General features: G+C 60.4%; 1 protein-coding gene and 1 pseudogene across 1 annotated transcript; both read right to left on the bottom strand.

Annotated features, from left to right (window-relative positions):
• Positions 1-4023: 4023 nt before the first annotated feature.
• Positions 4024-4963, bottom strand: LOC122110558 (annotated as a pseudogene).
• A 6454-nt stretch (positions 4964-11417) lies between these two features.
• LOC122110610 (basic proline-rich protein-like) lies at positions 11418-13821 on the bottom strand. Its single transcript, XM_042683191.1, has 2 exons — positions 12346-13821; positions 11418-11621 (listed from the first exon to the last, which is right to left on the bottom strand). Exons 1-2 carry the CDS (start codon positions 13819-13821, stop codon positions 11418-11420), a joined length of 1680 nt encoding a protein of 559 aa, XP_042539125.1.
• Between the last annotated feature and the right edge of the window lie 169 nt (positions 13822-13990).

Genomic DNA, 13990 nt, shown 5'->3' with positions numbered 1-13990 from the left:
GAGGTGTGCATGGGGATGTCCTCTTGTATTTCCTCTTCCCTCACTGCAAAAATCCCACCCCACCCTGGCTCTACAAGGAAGATGCAGGTAGTCACACATAAAGGTGACTCCCCAAAACCAAGTGGGTAGGAGCTAAACCAGTTGGAGCTGCATGAAGCAGGATTCTGAGGCAAGTCTCCCGGGGATGGGCGGGGCGATGGGCAGGCGCTGTGTGGGGTGAGGAGAGGATGCAGTTGCCAATGCGGCTGTCCAAGTCAGTCTCCTCTTTCCCCACTCCTGTACCCTGACACCTCCAACACCCCTGACGTTGCCGGAGGGAGCTGTAATGGACACAGGGCCAAGGGAACGGCCCGAGAGAGCCAGGCTCCCACCCAGCTCCACCCCACAGCCTAGACTCAGCCACCCATGAAAGTACAGAGACAATGTGTGACCCACGCTCCCCGAGTCTCATTCAGTCCCAGAGAGAGAATAACTCAGGTCCTCCTCAGGAGGAGGGCCAGATGGAGGACACCTTGTTCAGTGCAGGGAACCAGACTCAGAACATTCCAGACTCCCAGTGGTGGGCGCAGGGGACACGCCTACTCTGCAGCAAGAAGGGCAGCAGGGACGGGAGGATCGAGGCCTGCGCTGGCCCGGCAGGAAACACCACCCCATCTCAAACACAAAAATGGGATGGGCAACACCTTCCACAAAGGCCTGAAATCCAACACACACAAGGAGCTCAAGACACTGCCCTTCCCGAACCCAACACACAAATCACTAAATGGGCAGGGAGCTAAGGAGAGACTTCTCAGAAGAGGGGAGAATGGCACAGAAACACATGAGGAAATGCTCTCTTTCCCTGGCCATGAAGGAAATGCAAATCAAAACAGATTCCATCTCATCGAAGTTCCACTGGCCATTATTCCAAATTAAGACAAGAACAAGCCAGGGACCAGTGGCTCACACCTGTAATCCTAGCTATTTCAGGAGGCTGAGATCTGAGGATCCCAGTTCAAAGCCAGCCTGGGCAGGAAAGTCCCTGAGACTCTTATCTCCAATAAAACACCAGAAAACCAGAGGTGACACTGTGGTTCAAGTGGTAGAGTACTCACCTTGAGCTGCAGAGTGCAGGGACAGTGCCTAGACCCAGAGGTGAAGCCCCATGACTGACAAAATAAACAAAAACAAAGACAAGAACCAATGTTGGTGAAGATGTGGGGAAAGGCACCCTACTGTGCTGGTGGTGGGAATGTGAACTAGTACAGCCACTCAGGACAGCAATCTGCAGGTTGCTACAAATACTAAACACAGACCTTCCCTACCAGTCAGCCATATCACTCCTGGGCATCTACCCTGAGCATCACGAGCCAGGATATGACAAGGACACCTGCACACCCATGTTCACTGCCGCACCATTCACAATAGCTCAGAAATGGAAACTGCCCAGATGCCCCACAGTAGATGAGTGGACCCACAAAATGGAGTGCCTACATACAATGGAATTTTACACAGTCATCAAAAAGAATAAAATAATGTCATTTTTAGGAAATGGATGGAACTAGAACAAATCATGTGAAGGGAGGTAAGCCAAGGTTAGAGACTAATGGAGCATGTTCTCTGATATGCAGAAGTTAGATCTGAGGTGACAAACTACACAGGATTCGCAATTCTCACACATAGGGAGACCCAGCCAGGATAGCATCAGGAGAGAATCACAAAGGTGCTGTGCCTGAGCCCCAAGTCATATGTATGAAAACAAGATACAAACTGAAACAAGCTCCAGAGACAAGTAAACAGAGGACTTGTTTCCTGAATTGCTCTCTTTCTCTGAGGAGTCTGTATTCTTTCCTCATGTGTAGTGCATTCCCCTCACAGCTGTGGGAGGGTGGGAGGCACAGAATTCCAGGAAAAAGGGTAAAAAGTGCAGCCGTGGGGCGCAGGGGACATGGATGGCAGTGAACTGGGCACCTCTCAAGGGGAGACGGGAGGGGGAGAAGGAGGAACAGGTGACACCAGAAGAAAGAAATGTGCTCACCGCCTGACTCCTGTGAAGTTAAGCTGCGCAGATCACCGCTAAAACAACACTGAAGTAAATCAACAACGGGGCCAGTGGGGCGATTCACATGGTCAAACGCCTGCTCAGGCACGTAAAGTCCCCAAGTTATACCCCAGTCAGGGTCACCAAAAAGAAAGCTTTGTGTGCAGGCAGGAGTGATGGCTCACTCTTGTAATCCCAGTTCCCGAGGTTGGGGCAGGAGGACTGCAAGTCGAGTGCAGCCTGGGCTCCCTAGGAAGCACCTGTCTCCAAGAGAGAAAAATGCAAACCCTTTCCTCTCTCCTGTTCCCTGTCCCCAGCGCCCAAAGTCTTCCCTCAGCTCAGGGGGAAGGTAGACAGGTGCAGCTCCTCTCCTGCCCAAGCAGCCCGAGCAGAGGTGAGCGCCCAGCCCTGTGCACTCTGCTTCTGCTGAGAGAACAGCCACAAGCCTTCAGTCCACCCTGCTGGGCCTCTCTGTCCCGAACCAGCACCCAGCTTGGTCTGGCCAGGCTCTGATTTGGGATGCCCAAGACCAACTGTGACAGGCAGACAGAGAGCAGAGCTTAAGCCAGAGGTCTGTCCTGCCCAGGAGACCAGCCAAGTCCCTGTGCACTGCAGGGGAGGAGGAGCGTGAAAGGAGTGGAGGAGAAGGGTGGAAGAGGGGAGGGAGGAGGGTGGTAAGGGAGAAGAAAGAGGGGAAAATGTAGGAGGGGTGGGAAAGCAGGGGAGGGGGAAGCAGGAGAGGGAAGATGAGGGGAAGTGGGGGGGGGGAATCTCTTCTCTGACCTCTGTGGAGGAGGGAGGAGGCTGGAGGAGAGGAGCTTCCACAGGCAGACCTCTGCCCTGTCTGGCCTCCTGTCTGGGTTCAGGGGACAGGGATGAGGGAGGGCGGCCTCTAGGGTGGACTGGCACAGGGCATCATGGGGTATGACGGGCAGGCAGCTCTGCTGTCCCAGAGGTACTGGCATGCAGCTCGGGACCCCCAGGCGGCTCTCTGGCTGGGCCCAGTCTCAGGAAAGATAGATCTGCTGTCCTCCGCATGGCTTTCCTGAGCTGGGAACTCAGGACTTGCCCTGTCAGGCAGGTGCTTTCCCATGTTAGCCTTTCCCCGACCCAGCACACAGTGTTGCAGGCTCGCTGGTGAGGGTAGCAGGGCAGAGCGGGGTCCAGGGCCTGCGCAGTGGGAAAAGACGCAGTGAAGACAGAAAGCAATCCTGACAGGAACCCAAGGGGCTGGGATCTTTTTATTGTTGTGATTCAGTGCAGAGGTTCCATGGTCAGTGACACCTCCTTCCTCCCCCATCCCTGTCCCCCACACCCTCCCCCTTGGCCCGGTTTCCACTGTCCCACACTGCTCATTATCCAGGTGGATCACATTGAGCATAAGGACTGCATTTTTCCTCTCTCCGTCCCTCCCTTCCTTCCCCTTCCCCAGGCCCCTCTTCCCCCCTCACATGTCCTCTGTCCTGGCCTTCACGTGGCCACCAGCCCGTGCCTGTCCCTGGGCATGGTGGGCGGTGATCTGCACTCGGGGTCTGGGGCATTCAGGAAGCTGGAGTGGGTCATGGCAGAAAGACAAAGCCTGTTGGGCTGTGGGTGGTAAAATGGCGGAGGGGGCAGTGGAGCCGGACTGTGGGGCCCTGGGAGGATGTGTCTGGCCAGCCTGCTGGACCCCACAGCTTCTCCAGATGAGAAGTCTGGAGCAGGTTCTCCATGAGCAGCCATAGGTGGGTTGAAGGAAGGTAATCTGTGCACATCAACCTCCGCCCCGTGCAAAGGCACAGAGATGACAAATGAAGGTGCAGAGCGGTGGTGGCTGACCTCACATTTCTGAAATCCACACAGCACAGACACAGAGAAGACACAAGCCACAGAGGAACAGGGCCGGCCTCTGCCGAGACCTGGTTGGGTCAGAGGCGGAGGCTGATGGGCTTGAGCTGAGCAAAGGGAAGGAGTTTTCTGAGGCTGCTGTGTTTTTGGACACTGGAGCTTGAGGCTTGGCAGGGTCAGGACCAGCCTAAGGTCTTGCGCACGGCACCATGCACCTCCTTGTTGCGCAGACAGTAGATGATGGGGGTTGCACATGGGCGTGGCCACCGTGTAGATCACTGACAGCACTTTGCTCAGATCCATGGACTTGATGCGGCTGGGCCGGGGCATATATGAAGAGGGCGACCGAGTAGAAGATGCCCACCACCACCAGGTGCGAGGCACAGGTGGAGAAGGCCTTGCGCCGGGCAGCGGCGGACGGCATGCGCAGTACCGCCCTGCCAATGGCCATGTAGGAGGCCAAGGCCACCAGGAGAGTTCCACAGAAGATGACAATGGCGGAGATGAAGTCCACCAGCTCTGTGAGTGCCACGTGGGTGCAGGACAGGTTGAGCAGCGGGGAGACATCACAGAAGAAGTGGTTGATGATGTTGGGGGCCGCAATAGGACAAGCTGGCGATGCATGTGGTCTTTGCCACAGAGACTACCAGTCCCCCCAGCCAGGAGGCCATGGCCAAGGCCATGCAGACCCGGGGCCGCATGAGCAAGGGGTAGTGCAAGGGGCCTGCAGATGGCCACATAGCGGTCATAGGCCATGGATGCCAGGAGCAAGCACTCAGTGCCAATGAGGAGGATGAAGAAGTAGAGCTGGGTCATGCAGGTGGTGAAGGGGATGCGGTAGGGCCCAGCCCACAGCCCCAGCAGCAGCGTGGGCATGGTGACAGGACACGTAGCTCATCTCCAGGCAGCTGAGGTTGGGCCAGGAAGAAGTACATGGGCTTGCGGAGCTCGCTGTGGGTGCTGACCAGGTAGACGATGAGCGCGTTCTCCAGCAGCGTCAGCAGATATAGGGCGAGGAAGACGAAGAACAGGGAGGCTCTGATGTCGGGTGGAGAGGCCCAGGAGGACGAAGTACTGGACCCGGGTTGAGTTGGCCAGCTCTGGGGACTTCTCCATCTGTAGGAGAAAAAGAGAATCATTGTTGTCTCTCCTGTAGGCACAGACAGGTTGTACAAGAGTAATGATTGCAAGGACCGTCACAGTTATTCGATACATTAGAGACATGCCCTGCCGGGCATGGGCATTTGGGGAGAAGCTGCAGGGTTGGTACAGCAGCCTTTGGGTTTGGGACCCCCTCGGGGAGGGAAAGGAGCTGTTGGAGAGTTCCAGAGAGTCATTCACATCCCTTAAACCAAGTGGAAGAACAGCATGAAATGTACCACGCTAAATCAGAAATCATATATCATATATATATATATATACATATATATTTAATTGCCAAGGATTTTTTTTTGTTTTTGTTTTAAGCAAAGAAGTGCTTTTTCCAGGTATGTTTTTGCCTTTGGCTTTTTACACTTCACTGCCAGCTTGGAGTTTTGTCTGAACTCTGGCGGAGAGTGAGCAGCCTGGTTGGCAACCGTGTCCTACATTAGCAGATTCCTCTTTGCTGACAGCGGTGTCACCTGAGAATCTCATTCCGGGGATCCCTGCAGGCCCCCACCCCCATTGGCCTCCTCCGTCTAAATGTGTGCAGCTCCCAGCCGTCCAGTCTGGGATGACCAATGCCAGCTGGGCAGAGTTTGCTGCCTCCCTCCACTGTCTCCCATTGCTTGTGGGGGTCCAGACAGGAGGGGCACCCCAGGGTGCTGGCCGGGGTGTGGACAGCAGGGACACCCTGGGGTGCTGGTGTTTTGCTCTCCTCCTGTTTTGCTTTTGAGCTTGTTTTGCTGGGACAGGTCTCGCGGGGAGCAGGTCTGGCATAGGCTGAGATTTCCATCTCCCTACTTCCACCCCTGAGTATCTGGGACTCCAGCCTGAGTTGCCATCCAGGCTCTGTCCAAGGTCTTCTCCATGTCTGGAGCTTGCCCCGTGGCTGTGTCCCTTGGGTGGAGACCCGGCGTACTGTGTGGGGTCTGGCAGGTCTCCCTCACACCCAGCCCAGGCTCCTCGTGCTGGGCCCTGGCTTGGAATTGGCTCCACACGGCCTCCCTAGAGTCAGGAGCTGCATGGGTCTCCCTGAAACACCTGAGACCCGGACAGCAGGCCAATGCCCCCCTGGGGTCCTGCCTGCTGCTGTCGTGGGGTGCTTGCTCAGCCATAGCTACCGACATCCAGCTGCTCACTGGGCTGGCATCCGTCTGTGTGGACACAATGTGGGGCCCATGTAGTGGAGGGCTGGCTCCTCAGAAGTGGGGACAGTGAACCTTGAACTGATGAACACTCCATCACTTCAAGGTGATGAGTTGAAAATGACTTCTGCCAAAGGGAGGGTGGTGACAGGGGCTGAGCCCCATCCATGGGGGAAGGGGTGGCTGAGGGGGAGAGGAGGGCCAGGGAGAGGGGAACGGAGGAGAGGGGGCGCCCCCTTCATCACCACATGGAAACCCACACATGGAAGTCCACATTTTTATTCTGACTTCTTACTATAGCCTCGGCTCCAGGTAGCATCCCCAGCACCTCTGCCTCCCAAGGATTGGGCCACAGCCCCTCCCAGAACCAGCACTGCTTGGAGCAGCAGCTTTGCTCTCCAGACTGACACAGCCAGAACTCCAGCTCCAGACTCGAGACCCCCTGCACAACTCACATCCCTGCAATACAGGGATCAGAACGACTTCCCCCATCTCTCTCTCTCTCTCTCTCTCTCTCTTTCTCTCTCCTTTCTCCATCTCTTCTCTTCTCTCTCCTCCTTCTCTTCTCTCCTCTCTCCTCACCCTTCTCTCTCTCCTCTCCTTTCTCCTCTCTTCTCCCTCTCCTTGCCCTCTTCTCTCCTCTCCTCTCCCCCTCCCCTGCCCAGTGGCCGCAGCTGGTCCCTCACACACTTCCTGGGGATGGCATTTGTGCAGAGGAGGCAGAGATGCAGGGGTGGCCCTGGGGTGAGGGTTGATCTGGGGGCTTGGGGGGCTGGGGACCATGTCTCAGGAAAACCTCTTTGTCAGCCGGAGCCCCTGGCATGGCTCCTCAATGCCAGGGTGGCTTTTTCCCTGAGTCACACAGGTTGGTGGGTAACAGGACAGGATGGCCGCATGGACGGCCTCCGTGGCCGGGGAGTAGCATGGCCAGATGCCAGGAGCCAGACAGACAGTCGCGTGCAGGAATCCCTTCTCCTAACCCCGAAAGGCTCCAAAGCTACCCTGCCTGCCTGCCTGCCTGTCTGTCTACGTCTCATCTACCTACCTATCAACTAATGCATCTCTGGACCTACTTCACTCATCTTTACCTGTTTATTGACATATATGACATACATCTATCTTTATCACTATCATATAGCTGATACCTATCAATATATCAAGTATACATTGAGAGCAAGAGAAAGTGAAAGTGACAGAGAGAGACACAGACAGAGAGAGAAAGACAGAGAGACAGACAGAAAGAGAGAGACAGAGAGAGGGCGAGGGCTGCTCCTCTCAAGGGTTAGACCCGTTACTGTCTGTAGCATTCAGATTCCATACCTGGTGGGCTGGGGGCTGTCCAGTGAAGAACTTCGTTTCTCCCTGCTGCCCCTGGCCGGGAGAAGGTGGAGGGGACTGGGCGTGGGCCCTTCCTGCTGCCGCTGACCAGGTAGATTCAGCTCCCACCCGTGGAGGAGATGCAGGGGGCGGGCCGGCCTCTCACGCAGGCTCACAGGCTCGGGGGCACTGCCTGTGCGCCCGCCGGCCCTTCTGCCCTCTGGCCCGGTCCTCTGCCCGCTGAGTGGCTGGTGCACACTGTGGGAAGGAGACTGAGAGGCGAGCTTAAGGCTGAGCCCTGGACCTGGGAGAGTTCTGTCTCCCTGTGGACCCCAGGAGGGGTGGGGAGGTGGCTCTGGCTCCTGGAGGGGGGTGGGAGGGAGGAAGGGAGGCCCCAACAGCCTCCTCCCAGGTGAGCTTTGGCTGAACTCCAGGCTTGGAGGCCGGCACCAGCGGCCAGTGGTCACTCCTGAGTGTGGCACAGTACCTCGCGTGGTTGTGAGACATCAGAGGCATGAAGGGCTGGAGGAGAGATGTTCACAGGAGGCAGAAGGCACACAGAAACTGTCGATTGGGCTGGAATAGATCTTGGGTCAAAGCACTGGCTTAGCAAGTGTGAGGACCTGGGCTCAATCCCCAGCATGGAAGAAGAAAAAAGTAAGAAATGCTGCTACTTATATTTATAACATCCATTCCACAAATTGGCCACAGTGCCCGGCAGCTGGTGAGCTGGTGGAGGACGTATTGGATGTGCCCACAATGGAGTATTGGTCGGTTTATGAGGAGGATACGAGCAGCCATGCCACTGTAGGAGCAAGGACACGCCAAGTGAAATAAGCAAGTCAGGAAAGCAAGCGGCTCCCACACACTCTCATGCAGAGCACGTGGTCCCACTGCTGGCTGCACTGTGAGGGAAGGGGTTGGAACTGGGGGAGGTGGTCCTTGGGGTCAGGCCGGCTGTAAGGTCCTGCTCCTGGATGGCGAGCAGACTCCACCCTCCTTGCAGCAAAGTCTCCGCCCAGTACCTACATTACCTAGGCAACTGGCACACCTGGAAGAGGTCACGTCTGAATTTGATGTGGCCACACCTTTCTCCGCCCATACCCTAGACAAGGCCTAGCCCAGGCCCAGAAGCCCCTTTTTTCCCAGCTCTTTTCTAGCTGTCTTTCCCAGCTCTCTCTCTTTCCCAGCTCTTTCCCAGATCTTTCTCAGACGCCCTCTTTGTCAGCCGCATGGAGTGCCAACCTGGCCTGGGTCCCAGCAGGTCTACTGAATAAACCTACCCCTTACCTGAATACCCACGTGCGTGGTGTTGTTCTTACTCAGGTCACCTCTTTAAAAAAAACCTAACACCAGCCTTGCCCCCCGCCTCCCCTCCCCCCCTCCCCCCCTCCCCCCCCCCCCCCCCCCCCCCCGCCCCGCTTCCTGTTTGCAAGGAGATGAACTCCTCCACCTCCACAGGCCCCCATGCCACCAGGCTCCACACCACCACTCCTGGACAAATGCAGCCATCCACAATGATGTGAGAACCACGGACCCAAATCAGTCCTTCCTCTGCCCAGTAACAAATACACAGCCTTGGCCAGTGAAGGCCATGGCTCAGGCCACGGATGTACTCATGTGTTGGGTGGAGTAAGCCAGGAGCAGGATAAATGTTGCGACATCCCTCTTACACGTGGAGAATCCGAAACTGCCAGGCCTGCAGACTCGGAAGGCAGCACTGAGGAGCCTGAGGCTGGGGCAGGGGTCCGGGGAGGGATGTGTGGGGGTGTATGGGCTGAAGGGCAGGGCACCCAGATGGGCAGGAGGAGCAAGCTCACGCAGCAGCACGTGGCAGCTGCAGTGAGTAGCTGTGTAGCGTCTGCTGGAGGGGGGTGAGGAGTGTTTATGGGGCATCTGGTGTGGCCTGGCGCACGTTGCCGTGTCTGTGAGACCACGCAGGCTGTGCAGCTGCAGCCTATAATGCAGAAACACAGCCCACTGTGCACCGTCTGTGGGCACAGCTTGCTCCCACACGCAAAGCAAAAGTAGATGGGGGTGCTGGCAGCTCACGCCTGTCATCCCAGCTACTCAGGATGCTGGGATCTGAGGACTGTGGTGCAAAGCCAGCCTGTGTTGCAAAGTCCATAAGACTCTTATTCCCAATTGACCACCAGAAAGACAGAAGTGGAGCTGTGGCCTTGAGTAGAAAAGCTCAGGGTAGAAAAGCTCAGGGTTAGTGTCCAGACTCCAAGTTCAAGCCCCTGGACCAGCATGCATGCATGCGTGCACACAAACTCACACTCACACACAGGATGAATGGGTGAGTAAAAGAGCAGGGGAATTTGCTGAGGTTTATCAATGGCAAAGAATGCTCCACCCCATCTCAGCTCTCTGACTCTGATTGGCCGAAGTTGAGGTCATGTGCCCAGCTGCTAGTCTCTGCTCCTAACTGGCCAAGGCGGAAGTCACATGCTCCCTCCCTGAGCCTGGATGGAGGGCGCAGGATCGGTGGAGAGTGGATTCCAGGAGCCCCACAAGCACCACCCAAGACAGTGTGTGGAGGCGAGGGAAGTGTGCTCCTGGTGTGTGTGGAGCGAGGCGGGGGCTGGGATGCGGCCTGTCTGTGGGGCAGTTTCGGGCATTCTGTGGGAGTTTCTGCTTGGGAAGATGAGAGGGGAGCAGGCAGCCGAATGCAGTCACTGTGTACAATCTCAGCTGTGGTGGGGGCGGAGGGAGTCCCGGCAGCGGGCCAATCCAGGCTGCATCTTAAGGAAGAAGCCCAGATCAGCACCACAGTTCTGCAGGAGGCAGCCAGTCTGGGGGTGGTAACTATGGCAAAAATGGCTCAAGTGGATGAAGGGCTCACTTAGCAAGCACAAGACCCCGAGTCCACACTCCTGAACTCCAGCACCTAGCACTCTGTACTGAGGCAGAACCCCCTGCTGGGAGTGAGCACTGCGCTTGGTGCAGGTGTCTGTATTGGAGGAGGAGTGGGAGCAGCCACACACTTTCCCTGGCCTGGACCCTCTCCTTCCTCTCCTCCCCTTCCAGGACCTCTGTCACCACACCTCTAGAGGCTCTGATTGATTCTGTCCTTCTACTGTGGGTCAACACCAGGGCCTCCAGATTTGTCTCAGTGCTGCCCATAGTAGGTGCTCAGCAAACCCTGACTCACAGTCTCACGAGTACATTAGGTGCTGAACTCCTCACTCCTACTTTGCCCCAAACACATCGTCCTCTTAGTCTTAACCACCCTCCTTTGAAAGGCCTGGCAGGAGTGGTGGGGCAGGGGGAGAAATACATGTCTCCTTGTTAATTTTTTATATTATTATTGTTGTTGTTATGTTTGCTTGAACTCTGGGCCGGGGTGCTGTCCCTGAGCTCTTCAGCTCAAGGTGAGCGCTCTACCACTTGAAACACAGTGCCACTTCTGGTTTTTCTGGTGGTTTATTGGAGATAAGATCTCATGGTCTTTCCTGCCCAGGCTGGCTTTGAACCCTGATCCTCATATCTCAGCCTCCTGAGTAGCTGAGATGACAAGCCATTTTTATTATTTCCCTGCATTGTGCAGTACTGGGGTTTAAGCTCAGGACCTAGCATCTGCTGGCGATCTGCCACTTGAGACCACCCTGGCCCTTTTTTGCTTGAGTTATTTTGCTTGCGAGTAGTCTTACATGGTCTCTGCCCAGTGCACAGCTGGGATTACAAGTGTGAGCCGCCACACTTGCTGGTTTTCTGGGATATTTCCAACGTCGTCCCAGTACTGGCCTTGGACTGAGTCTCTGGCAGCTGGGAATAGAGGGGCAAGCACTGCGCTCGGTGTCCTGGCGTTGTTTGGCATTGCTGTGACCACTCGTGGCATGGGCATTGAGTTCAACTTTGAGAAAATGCTTACTAAGTGTGAAAGGTCAGGGAGGGCACTGGGAAGCTGGTGTGAAAGGTCAGGGAGGGAAGGGAGGGCACTGGGAAGCTGGTGTGAAAGGTCAGGGAGGGCAGGAAGGTCGCTGGAAAGCCGGCGTGAAGATGCCGGTGCCAGGGCTCGTACTCAGACCCCGTGGTCTGCTGACCCTGGCCCCTGCTCGCCGCGGAGCGGTGGCCCGGTCCAGGCCTGAGAGGGGCCGCTGCGCAGGGAACCGCTGGCGCTCCTCCTCCGGGGTCTGCGGCTTCGTCCAATCAGGCTTTTCCTGCTGCAGATGCCAAGGAGCCCCGCTCCTGCCGCATCCCGTGGCTGCACCCAGCAGCGGTGCTGGACCCAGCGGTCCGCGCGCCCGTCCTCCCCACCCCCCACGCCCGGCCTGTCCCCCCCCCCCCTCGCGCCCGGCCGCGGCTGCCCGACGCCCCCGATGTTCCCGGGCGGCTTCCTGGCTCGGAGACAGCGCGGCGGCCGCGGGGACGCAGCTTCTTCGCTAACGAGGCGCAGTTTCCTCACAGGGCCGGCGCTGCTAACGAGCCCCAAGCCGGGGCCCGGGGCCCGACCTCCCGGGGGCCAGAGGCCTCTCACCCGGCCCCGGGGTGTCCGGCGGGCAGGGCGGCGCGGCCGTGACGAGGGTGACGGCGGCCTCCGGGGCCTGGCCCGGCCGGCGCCGCCCGTGAGGTCCATCCCAGCTCCCGGGGGGGGGACCCCCCTCCCCCGCGGCCCCGCTCTCCCTGGACCCCCCCCTTCCCCGCGGGCCTCGCTCTCCACCCCCTACCGCGCGGCAGACGCGGACGGCCCGGCCTCGCGCCTGGGCCACCCCAGGCAAGACCGCAGTGCTGGGCCCGGCCGCCGCCAGCACTGGCCGGGGAAGACGCAGACGCCGCGAGGAGTTCGCGGGCTGGGAGCATGGCTCCGTGGGGAGTCCGGGCTCGATTCCCCAGCACCACACAGACCAAGCCGGAAGTGGCGCCGTGGCTCAGGGACAGCGCCCGGGCCTCGAGGTCGAGGCCCGAGATCGGAGGGAAAAAGAAACCCAATTGCAATCCGGGGGATGAAGAGCCCGGGTCAAAACCAAGACAACGGAAGACCGTGAGGGGCAGCGACGCCCGGAGCCGCACGCCGGGACGGCGACCGGGCGAACCGAGGCGGGGCTGGCGGGGCTGGCGGGGGCTGCCGGGGGCTGGCGGGGCTGCCGGGGGCTGACGGGGCTGGCGGGGCTGCCGGGGGCTGACGGGGCTGGCGGGGCTGCCGGGGGCTGACGGGGCTGGCGGGGCTGGCGGGGCTGGCGGGGGCTGACGGGGCTGGCGGGGGCTGCTGGGGGCTGACGGGGCTGGCGGGGCTGGCGGGGGCTGCCGGGGGCTGACGGGGCTGGCGGGGGCTGCCGGGGGCTGACGGGGGCTGGCGGGGCTGGCGGGGCTGGCGGGGGCTGACGGGGCTGGCGGGGCTGCCGGGGGCTGACGGGGCTGGCGGGGCTGGCGGGGCTGGCGGGGGCTGACGGGGCTGGCGGGGGCTGACGGGGCTGGCGGGGCTGCCGGGGGCTGACGGGGCTGGCGGGACTGGCGGGGGCTGGCGGGGGCTGCCGGGGGCTGCCGGGGGCTGGCGGGGGCTGCCGGGGCTGGCGGGGCTGGCGGGGCTGGCGGGGGCTGGCGGGGGCTGACGGGGCTGGCGGGGGCTGCCGGGGGCTGCCGGGACTGGCGGGGGCTGGCGGGGGCTGCCGGGGGCTGGCGGGGGCTGGCGGGACTGCCGGGGGCTGGCGGGGGCTGGCGGGGGCTGCCGGGGGCTGGCGGGGGCTGACGGGGGCTGGCGGGGCTGGCGGGGGCTGCCGGGGACTGGCGGGGCTGACGGGGCTGACGGGGGCTGACGGGGGCTGGCGGGGGCTGGCCGGGGCTGGCGGGGGCTGACGGGGCTGACGGGGGCTGACGGGGCTGACGGGGACTGGCGGGGGCTGCCGGGGACTGGCGGGGCTGACGGGGCTGGCGGGGCTGGCGGGGGCTGACGGGGGCTGGCGGGGCTGGCGGGGCTGGCGGGGCTGACGGGGGCTGGCGGGGCTGCCGGGGGCTGGCGGGGCTGGCGGGGCTGGCGGGGGCTGGCGGGGGCTGACGGGGGCTGGCGGGGCTGACGGGGACTGGCGGGGCTGCCGGGGGCTGGCGGGGCTGGCGGGGCTGGCGGGGCTGCCGGGGGCTGGCGGGGGCTGACGGGGACTGGCGGGGCTGCCGGGGGCTGGCGGGGGCTGACGGGGGCTGACGGGGACTGGCGGGGCTGCCGGGGGCTGACGGGGACTGCCGGGGGCTGGCGGGGCTGACGGGGGCTGCCGGGTCTGGCGGGAGCTCGCGGCTGCCCAGCCCGACCCGCGTGGGCCTGAGGTCAAACCAGACATTAAAGAATGAAAGGTGACCGACGGCCACCGGGCGGGACAGGCCAAGAAGAGTCCGCAGCGGGGACGATGCAAGGCGGGGGACGAGGCAGTGCATGGCTGGGGACGCTGGACGCACCGCAGGGGACAGGGAGGACGGCGCGCGCGCGGCGCCTCCGTGTCCGTATGAGCAGAGGGCCGGCTTCCACCTCATTGAACCCGCGCTGCTCGGCCCGCCGCGGACCCGGATCCCTGCCCGGCCAGCCGCCGGCCAAGCACGAGATCCG

Source organism: Dipodomys spectabilis, unplaced genomic scaffold, assembly GCF_019054845.1.
Source record: "Dipodomys spectabilis isolate Male_0828 unplaced genomic scaffold, ASM1905484v1 ptg000080l, whole genome shotgun sequence".
In the NCBI taxonomy this organism is placed as follows: Eukaryota; Metazoa; Chordata; class Mammalia; order Rodentia; family Heteromyidae; genus Dipodomys; species Dipodomys spectabilis.
This window is presented reverse-complemented; position numbering and strand designations above follow the sequence as displayed.

What these genes read in the sequence shown, in the direction of transcription:
- LOC122110610 (XM_042683191.1), bottom strand. Translation starts at nt 13,821, where the DNA reads ATGCACTGCCTCGTCCCCCGCCTTGCATCGTCCCCGCTGCGGACTCTT. An exon ending in TCTCGGGCCTCGACCTCGAG is followed by an intron (nt 11,622 to 12,345) that starts GCCCGGGCGCTG and finishes TGGCATCTGCAG; the next exon opens with CAGGAAAAGCCTGATTGGAC.